Genomic DNA, 10,745 nt, shown 5'->3' with positions numbered 1-10,745 from the left:
TCTTTCGTTAATAACATTTTAAAATTTTTCATAAATTTGCTGGGCTATTTTGTTAGGTACTTTCTTTTATTGAACCGTATATACCATTTGGTTTAAGGAATTCTTATACATTATTAATTAAATCCAAAAAATTTATACTGCTATATTGTTTATAATTCTTTTAACTGGTTGAACGCTATAAAAATAAAAGAAATACTAAAAAACAATCTGAGAAAATTTCTTATCTTCGGTCGAAATTAAAGTTGCTTTTGTCTGTGAGTGAAATTTAGGTCCTATTGGAATATTGGATCGATTCGAATGATTTTATATTTCATATTGTACTCCGTTAATTTTGTAGCTCATCATTTTTTCCTGTACGTACGTAATTCGTTTCTTCTAACGAATTATGTGGATATTTAAAATCTAATTACTGGTATTTTAGTATTTTTTGTGATTGCTTTATTTCTTTTTTCTTCCTTCATTTATTTGCATTTTCATATAAATATATATATATAGACATACATATATATATATTTATATAATATTGAATTTAACAGATTGTAAAACTAAAATTAAGAGAAGAGATAGCTTTAGCTAGATTCCGTCAGTCGATTGAAAGCAGCAGATCGGGTTGGACATGTGATGAAAAACTTCTTCGTTTTGATATTGACATGAATTGAATTAAATTATGAATAATAATATTTTATAGATTCTATTGAGATAAATTTAACTTTTAATTAAATTGAAATATATAAAATAAATTAAGTTGAGTTTAATTAATTTGAAACAGTAGTAAATAAATTTATCAATAATTAATTAATTTGAGATAAGTTTAACCAAACTCAACTTACACAACTTCAAGCAATAAATTAAAAAGAAACCGAAAGAGAAAAAGAATCAAAGCGATGATGACAACAAAAAGAGAAAATATATATGTAAAGACAACGACCTAATATGGTGGTGCTGAGAGAAAATCTAAATGGTAGCCTCACCCTCTGCGCACCCTTAAATAAATTAAATCGTCAATTTTATCCTCAAAATTACAAACAGTAGCTGCGCAGCTTCTTTCCTCTCATATCGTCCTATGCTTTTTTCTTTGAAAACATTTAATTACAAGCACAATTATGCATTTATATATATACTAATTTAATATGATTGGTTAAAAAGTAGATTTTATTAAAAATAGTATTAATTTAAATTTTGATCAATATAAAAGAAACAGTATCGATACGTAGATTAATATGCGACTTTACTTATAACTAGCAAAACTCTTCTTCTTTTCCTCCCTCCAGCGACTCCTTCCAGCTCCATCAAGTTCCCTTCATGTTCTCCTACCTCTAGCTTCTTCTTCTCCAGTGTCTCTCCTTCACGTTGTCCTCCCAATAACGTCTCCTTGTCCCAGCAATTGTAGAACGCAATCTTGTTCGTGTGCAACCCACTCATGATGTTTAATTATTAGTGGAGAGTAGCGTTCAAGAAGACATTTAGGGACATGATATGGAAGTGATTGAGTTAATTAATTTACATCCAATCTTATTGTTATTTGTAATTAGTTGTGGTACTGACCCTTTTAGATATTTTAACACCGTCTGTGAAATCTTCCTCATGCAACCAGTATCCCAAAAAAATGTTGTAATAACAAATGCTATTCGAAAATGCCCATCAACAAAAATATTCGGAAATAGACACCGATGGATCTATGAGAAGAAAAAAAAATCTGAAAATGATCATCGATAGGGATGTAAAAAAAAATCAATAAACTAATAAATCGGACCAGACTGGACCAAACCGGTGAGATCGGTCCGGTCCTGAGATTGATTCGGTCCGGTACCGGTTTCATTCTTCTTAAAACCGGTCAAAATCGGTCTAGTTTCGATTTTTCTTTTATTAAAACCGAACCGGATCAGTTTATATATTTTAGTTTTGTATATTGTATATAATATTTATATATAACATAATATAAAATAGTTTTGTATTATATGATAAATTACTAATTAATATAATATTAAATTTTAAAATCTTATATGATTTTGTTTATTGTATTAATAGTTATACTAATATTATATCACTATATATTATAATATACTATAATATATCATTATATTATATATTATAATATATCATTATAGTCTATAATACAATTATAATATACTAAAATATATAATCACTATATTATAATATACTATATTATATATATTATATAATATAGTACATTAAAACATATAAAACGGGACCGAACTGGATCTGAAACTGGTAAAATCGGAGTACCGGTTTAGGAGGATAATCAATGCATAATTAATTTTGAAAAATATAAAACCGATACATACCGATTCAGCCATAAATTTTTTAATATTAAAGATAAGAAAATAACAAAAATTATATTGTACGTAGCCGATCCATTCATAGATGCCATGAAGTTACTAGGATGGTCTGACCACGGCCACGAGGGTAGTGTGGAAACCCTCGTACGTAATGGCCATGAAGTTTTTCTTAGGCCACCTCACATGGCCATGGTGGTGGTAGCGCTAGCACTATATATAAGATTAGTATTTGAGTGGGGCTACTATGCCGCACATCTGTTACTGCTAGACCTGCCGTCTAGGTCTTTTTAAAAAAAAAATAATAATAATATTTTTTTAATATATTTAAATATTTAAAAAAAATAAAAAAAAGTATATTAATATGCTTAAAATTATTTTCTTAAACTCTAAATAAATAAATAAAAATTTCTCACCGAGCGGTACCCTTGAGCGGTACCGCCCAGGCGACATAGAAGCTTTATATTTTAGTATTTTTTGTGAATGCTTTATTTTTTCTTCCTTCATTAATTATTTGCAATTTGGGGGGCTTTTTTTTTTTTTTTTTGATGAGTTAGATTATTATTAATATTATTTGGGTGGGTTATAAACTTCGGCGTACATGCATTTCATTTTCATATATATAATATTTTTATTGAATTTAACAAATGAAATTGCAAAAGTGAAAGCATGCATGCAGCTGATTGTGTTGGACTCCACTTACCAAATGTGATTGATCGTTGAAAAACTTAAAGCAACCAAAAAGAAACCGAAAGATAAGAAGAATCAGATGGATGATGACAACAAAAAGAGAAAAGCATCTGTGAAAACAACGGCCTAATCGTGGGGCAAAAGTGGGATCATACTCACCAAAAAACACATGTACTTGTGAAAGAAGGCAGCAAGTGCTCTCAAGTGCCTTCCGCGCGTTTCTCGGAACAGTACTTTGGGACTCTTGGAATAGCCTAAAGTAACTTCGTGATTGTGAGACTCTTACTTCTTCTTCCGACTGTTTGGCTATTCTTTGCTCATTTTCTTGGTTCATTCCTTTTTCCGAAGAGAACAATGGTTTTTGCAGAGGTCATTCTTGGTGCAGTCCTTGGTGCAGTCCTTCAAGTGCTGGTTGACCGGTTAACGAAGCTCGAATGGCCGAGCTTTGCCGGCCGTGAGGGAGTTCAAGAATGGTTGGACGATTGGAAGGAAAAATTTTCACAAGTTCAGATGGAGCTTAAAGATGCAACTGAGGAGCAATACACTAAAGAAGTAGTGAAAGCATGGCTTAACGATTTCACACAATTGGCATACGACGTGGAAGATGTTCTGGATGAGCTGTCCACGGAAGCTAATTCGCAGCGCATCATGTTGATTGATGAAAGTCAGGCTAGCACGAGTAAGGTAGGAAATCTTGCCACTGCTTTTGTTAACGGTTTGTCTCCAAGTGTTCTGGAGTTCAAGAATACGATGAGAAAAAAGATAAAGAAGATCACTTCTCGATTAGATAAACTTATGACACGAAAAGATAAACTGAACTTGGATAACAATATTGTTGGGGCGGCAAATACAAGAACAAAGAAAACGCCTTCAACTTCTTTGGTGACTACCACAGATCACATGTATGGCAGGGAGGAGGACTCAGAGGCTGTACTTAAACTATTGCTCAGTGATGCTGCTTCAACTGAAGTAAACGTGATTTCTATAATGGGTATGGGGGGTATAGGCAAGACAAGACTCGCCCAGTTTGTATACAATAATAAAAAGGTGAAAAACTTTTTTAATCTGAAAGCATGGGTTTGTGTTTCGGAAGATTTTGATGTTGAGGCTATTACAAAAACAATATTACTCCATGCGCAACCTGAAATCAACTGTAACAACATGGATCTAAATCGGTTGCAACTCAAACTAAAAGAGGCAATACGTAGGAAGAGGTTTCTAATTGTTCTGGATGATGTTTGGAATCGTGACATTTTCCAGTGGACTCTCCTGTGTGCTCCTTTTGAAGCAATGGCTCCAAGAAGCAGCATTATCATCACAACTCGTGATCAAGAAGTCTCGTCACAGATGACCGCCTTTAAAGTTAAACCTTACAGGTTAGGACCATTGTCAAATGATGCTTGTTTGTCTCTATTTGCCCAACATGCATTGCATTCAAGAGACTTTAGTGCACATCCGGAGCTTAAAGATATTAGTGAGAAAATTGTGAAAAACTTTAACGGCTTGCCTCTAGCGGTAAAAGCGGTCGGAAGCCTCTTACACAATAAGAAAGAGAGTAAGTGGCATTTAGTTTTAAACAGAAAGGTATGGGATACATTGGAGGAAACTGGAATTGCTTCAATTCTTATGTTGAGCTATCACCATCTCCCCTTACATTTAAAGAGGTGCTTTGCGTATTGTTCTATATTCCCAAAGGACTATGAATTTAAGAAGACTCAGGTGGTTCTTTTATGGATGGCCGAAGGTTTGATTCAACAAGAAGAGAACATCGAAATGGAAGATTTGGGTGTGGAGTATTTTGACAATCTGGTTTCATGTTCACTTTTTCAACAGTCTAGCAAGGACAAATCAAGATTTCTAATGCATGAGATCATCAATTATGTTGCTAAATTGGCCGCAGGAGATACATGCTTTAGAATGCAGGATAGAGCAAAGGGCAATGATCAGCAAGCTAAGAATAATTTTGAAAAGGTCCGCCACATGTCTTACATGGGTGGCGAATACGATAGTTTTGACAAGTTTGAGGTATTTTCTAAATTCACTCATTTACGTACCTTCTTACCTCTTATGTTGCCATCTCCAGTCACTTGTTATCTGGATTTTCGTGTTCCTCTTCAATTGCACCCAAGGCTACGACGCCTGAGGGTTCTCTCTTTAAGGGGGTACGGCATAACTGAGCTATCTGATTCAATTAGTAAGTTAAAGCATCTAAGGTACCTCGACCTTTCTGAAACTTGGATAAAAAGCATGCCCGAATCAATAACTGATCTCTACAACTTACAAACATTGTTGTTAGAGGATTGTTTTTATTTAGATAAATTGCCTTCGATGTTTGGGAACCTGGTCAACCTTCGCCACCTCAATATTCTAGGAGCAACTAATTTGAAAGGAATGCCTAGGCAAATAGGTCAATTAAAATTTCTCCAAACACTGTCTAATGTGGTTATTGGAGACGGTGGTTGCTTCGGAATAAAAGATCTAGCTTGTTTGTCACATCTTCAAGGGACACTCTGCATTTCAAACTTGGAGAAAGTGACTGAACTCCAACATGCAATGGACGCTGATTTAATAAATAAGCCCAAAATTAGGGAGCTGTCGTTGGAATGGAGCGAAGGCATGACTAGGGATGGAACAAGAGAGTTAAATGTACTCAACATGCTACAGCCTCACAACGGTTTGAAAGTGCTTACTATTAGCTGCTATGGTGGTACAGAATTTCCGAGTTGGTTAAAAAGTCCTTCCTTTCATGATATGGTGGTCTTGACAATTGAGAATTGTAAAGAGTGCCATTCATTGCCACCAATCGGGCAATTACCAGCACTAAAAGTCCTTTCCATCCGCGGCATGGCTAATGTGAAGAATGTTGGTCCTGAGTTTCGTGGGGCTGGTGTCTCACCTTTTAGATCGTTGGAGACTTTGCATTTCAAAGATATGAAAGAGTGGGAGGATTGGAATTCTTGTGAAGAATTCCCAAATTTATGTGAGCTTTCACTTAGAAGTTGTCCCAAGCTATCGGGAAATATACCGAAACACCTTCCTTTGCTAAAGAAGGTCCAGATGGATGGTTGTGGGAAGTTACCGATCCTAGTTTCAAACTTTCCGGATCTCTGTGAACTGGAAGTTGAGGGATCAAAAGGCGTGGTGTGCAGAAGTATGGATGGCATCAGCTCATTAAAACTCGGATTTCTTTCTAAAAGTTTAAGATTCACAACTCAAATAGAAGGGTTTGCAATGGGAGCTGGGCCGACAAATGCAGAAGATCTAACTATTTTTGCATGCAAGGAGTTAAAATGTTTGTGGTCATCTGGCGATGAGGGACCATTGCCACATCTCCAATTTCTTCGTCTTCTGTACATTGATAACTGTCCCAAACTAGTTTCTTTGGTGTCAGAAGAAGTAGAAGCACGCCTCCAACAGGGTTCGCCATCCATGCTCACAGAAATCGTGATCAAGAATTGCATGGTCCTGAAATCCTTACCAAAGGCAATGATGTATAACAACAATTGTCTTCAGCTGATTCGAATTGTAAAATGTGATTCGCTAAGGCATATTGCAAGAGGCCAGCTACCACCAACTCTAGAGCGGCTAGAGGTAAGTTACTGCGAGAATTTGGAGATCATTTTGCTGGTGGATGGTGATACCAGCAGTTGCAGGAGCACCGCATCTCAACTCGAGTACTTAAGAATTCAATACTGTCCCTCTCTCACATCCTTGACATCATGCGGAGAGTTACCTAGATCACTCAAACACCTCAATTTGTTGAGGTGTCCACAGCTGAAGTCAATAGCGAACAGGTTTCATCATAACTCGTTTCTTGAATGCATTGAAATCTCATATTGTGAAAACCTTCAGTCCTTACCCACAGGCATAAACGCTCTCAGCACTCTACGTGATATTGATATTAGGAATTGTCAGAGTCTTCATTTGTCCTTGGACCGAGAGTTGCTCCCTGCCAACCTGAGAATTCTTCATATATCTGACTGTGAGAATGTGTCAGCCCTACCCGAAGCCATACACAAGCTCACCTCTCTTGAAAAATTGACAATGCACCATTGTTCAGTTGTTCCCGGAATTGTTCCCTTTCCGGGAACAAATCTTCTCACCAACCTAGCATCACTTACCATATCAGCTCATGTCAGAAACACTGATGCCACTTTTGAGTGGGGGTTGGACAATCTTATCTCTCTTAATAAACTTGAAATTAGAAAATTTCAGCCGGTCTCCTTTCCAAAGATGATGTTTCCTGCCTCTCTAACAATCCTCACCATCGCAGACTTTCCGAATCTGCAACGCCTGTCTTCCAAAGGCTTTTCAAAACTCGTCTCTCTTAAAGAACTGTATATCTCTGAGTGCAGACAGTTGAAGTCCTTTTCAAAGGATGGCCTACCTCCCTCACTTCTGAAACTTTATATCTCCCAGTGCGAAAAGCTCAGGTCCTTTCCAAAAAAAGGGTTGCCACCCTCACTGCAGGAACTTTACGTCTTTCAATGTCCCATGCTGGCAAAAAGTTGCGAGAAAGATCGAGGACAAGAATGGTGGAAGATAGCTCACGTCCTTCGCCCTGAATTTCATACAAATCTTAATCTAAGGCCATCCGATCCCCTTTGAATCATGTGGATATTGAAGGCATGATCCGGTCGCTGCTATTTATTGCTCCAATTCTGGTTGGTTTTGCATAAAACTGGGAGCATTGTTATTGTCTTGTCGATCCAATGATTAGTCATCACACCCTTAACTTTAAGGAAAAGATGAAGATATTCTTCCTCGACTGGATATTGATGGTAATGTTTGCTCTTAATTTCTTCTTTTCTGGTTTATTTCTTTGGGAAAAAGGGGGAATTATTATTACTCCTATGATTAACTAGTTACGTTTATCAGATCTCCTTTGCACCGAACTGCATGCATGGTAATTAATACAAAGAAGGGATGAGATCATTAATCCAAAACATTATTCTGGCATTAATGAACTGATCAAGAAGAGGTATATTGTTTTGCTTCTCATGCAACATCACATAGTAGTCTTTAACAATGCTACCGGGGTTGGGAATCCATCCATCTTTGGAGGTCGGATTAGTAATCTAGCTAATAAGATTTTTTTTTTACATAATAAATATTCTCATGTTTATAGTAATATATATACCAAAAAACATAAACGTACGTACGTAATTCAAGTTAATTAAGAAATGAAGTAAATGTGTCAAGAAAGGATTGAGAAAATTGAAAAGATTTTAGAATTAGCAATATTTTGTGATTACTAAAAACTTTTTGGGTCAACCTTCTAGGTTTAAAAAAATAATCATAAATTCTTTCTTCTTAATGATCTAAGGCTAAATTCTTAGTGCATGGTAGGTAGAAAATGAATCATATATATTTTAGGTTCTTTAAAATAATTTTTTTAGGGGTGAATGTGTTATATATTTTATGGGTCTAGCTGACTAGCTCTTTTTTTTTTTAATGAATTCAGAAAAAAAGCTGAGGATTCTTAATTTCTGTCTGTCCCCGTGGTTACTTGTATAATGAATACTAATTTGTTCTTTGTTTGATGCTTGTAGATGCTTCAAAACATTGGTGTAAGTGTGATGGAGGAGAATTCGAATTAGATGATGTTAAACTATCAGATTGCACTTGATGGAGCTAAACTACCTCGAAATGGTAGATTAATGCAAGCACGGCAGGAAATTGTGATATTTTTATGATTTGTGACAGTTTTGGGCACATATCGGTATTTTGGTCTTAACTTTGATTATGAGTATCGGACTCTCGCATATGGCCCTAATTCGGAAAGCTCTTTCCGACATGCACGTTGTGGTCATCCAGCAACACTCGATGTGTATCACAAGGCCAAAATCTACTTGATCCGTTCCCTTTTGAATTTTCATTTTTAGATACTATTTGTCTTTTATGGTAATATTTCATCTCTCGTTTAAGAAATGATTTTGAATCCGATTTAGGTCAGATTTTTGGCAAATTAATTATTTAATTACGTATTTAATTTTTGTGTGATTATTGAGACTTTGTCATTTTTTATAAAATCCTAATATTTTCAATTTACAGCTATTACAACTCGGTTTGTAGGTTGATTTCAACATTCTTGAATTTTGACAATTTGAATTAAACATCAAAATTATTATCTCGGTATTGATCATTTGTTGAAATATCCGCCCTATCCGACTGGAAGCATACCCAAAATTATTACCACCAGAATTATCAATTCTATCCGACTTCAAAGTGCTATTAGAAAATTGCAGTGCGCGCGTGGAAGTACTACACTCATTGTCTTTGCTTGAAGTGATCATAACCTTGACTTCAAATTTGATACTCAATTGTTAATACCGTGCTGAAAGCTGGGAGCGTATGTTTATGCATTTATGCCTATTCTGATATTGGAGGTTGCCTGTTGAGACTTGACAGAGACCTCGATCTTTGTTCATGAAATAGACATCCATTTAGAACATTTCCTAAATATCCAGGGGTACTGTGCAACTCCAGCAGTTAATTTGCTCTGTTAATGTTTGCCTATATATATTGTTTTGTTTTCTTCTGTTTTTTAATTGAGGATTAGTTTAGTTATATAAAATTAAATTATTTTATCTCTTTTTATATAATTATTATAATTTTTATATAAAATATAATAGATAATTTAATTTTTTTTAAATTTTAAAATAAAATTAAAATTAAAAAATTATATTATAATAATATTTTATTTAACTTTTAATAAAATTTCCTGCCACATTTAAATTAGACGACATTCCATATTAAATGATTGCATTGCTTCGTTTCCTACCGAATGATGCATTAATTACGAAAGAATTCCGATCTGACCCACCCGATAAAAGTCGGGTTAAAATTAGAAGCGGGTCATAAGCTTGTTTAGTGAACGAAACCGTCTCCCATGGCATCCATCCTCGAAACGTGCATCTCCCTTCTTCAGGAAAAAAAAAAAAATCCTAGCCCCTCTTCTCTCTCTCTCTCTCTCCACGACCGTTGCTCCAAGATGGACTCGATTTGCTGAGGTATGCTTCCTTTTCTCAAGCGTCTGTGTTTTGGGATTCTTGTTCCTAGTTGTCAGGTCAAGTCTAGATATTCGAAACTCTCTCTCAATCTGCATCTGGGTGTTGTTTCTGTTTGAATATTAAAGAGCCACCGCAGCTGCTTTCGATTTTTAGCTTGTGATTTTATGTATTTTGGGTTGATTTATTTCTTCCGATTTTATTGATTTTTTTTCTTCACATACAATATTCTTGGTCTTTCGATTTTTGCGGATTAAAGAAAGATTTAACTGCAAATGAAGATACTTATATCATATAGAAGAATATAGACTTCAGTTGCTTTGATAATGCATAATTTTCATTAACAACAGAGGATATATGAGAAAGAAACAACAGAGGAGGATGAGCTTGAGATTAATGGACAAATGTGTTTTGGACTCCATGGTTTTTGATGGTCTCGAATTTCCTTCTGAGAGTGGAAAGAAAGAGGGAGAGAAAGAGAGATGATATAATGGTGTTCTTGAATTCGTTGAGTCCTTGTCTTGATTCTGATGACAGCCTCCAAAATGCCCCGAATGGCAACTATTTTTATCGGTCACAGTACACAGATGACACATATTAGGAATATCATGCGCATATATTTGTTTCTTTGTATGCATTCACATTTATAAATGGGTGGAGAAGTTCTTTGTTTCTTTGTATGCCTCTAAAATACGCATGCGTCCGCCTGGATCACTTAAAAAAGGGGGTAAAATTAGTTTGTGCAGAC

General features: G+C 35.4%; 1 protein-coding gene across 2 annotated transcripts; it reads left to right on the top strand.

Moving 5' to 3' along the window:
• Positions 1-3,141: 3,141 nt before the first annotated feature.
• LOC122298419 (putative disease resistance protein RGA4) lies at positions 3,142-8,955 on the top strand. Of its 2 annotated transcripts, XM_043108147.1 has the most exons (3): positions 3,142-7,768; positions 7,866-7,968; positions 8,540-8,955. In XM_043108147.1, exon 1 carries the CDS (start codon positions 3,342-3,344, stop codon positions 7,593-7,595), a length of 4,254 nt encoding a protein of 1,417 aa, XP_042964081.1. In that variant the 5' UTR covers positions 3,142-3,341; the 3' UTR covers positions 7,596-7,768; positions 7,866-7,968; positions 8,540-8,955. The 2 variants fall into 2 exon arrangements, with proteins under 2 accessions (XP_042964081.1, XP_042964080.1); XM_043108146.1 differs by lacking the exon at positions 7,866-7,968.
• Positions 8,956-10,745: the final 1,790 nt, after the last annotated feature.

The sequence above is a fragment of the Carya illinoinensis genome, chromosome 16 (genome assembly GCF_018687715.1).
Source record: "Carya illinoinensis cultivar Pawnee chromosome 16, C.illinoinensisPawnee_v1, whole genome shotgun sequence".
Lineage (NCBI taxonomy): Eukaryota > Viridiplantae > Streptophyta > Magnoliopsida > Fagales > Juglandaceae > Carya > Carya illinoinensis.
This window is presented reverse-complemented; position numbering and strand designations above follow the sequence as displayed.

What these genes read in the sequence shown, in the direction of transcription:
- LOC122298419 (XM_043108146.1), top strand. Translation starts at nt 3,342, where the DNA reads ATGGTTTTTGCAGAGGTCATTCTTGGTGCAGTCCTTGGTGCAGTCCTT.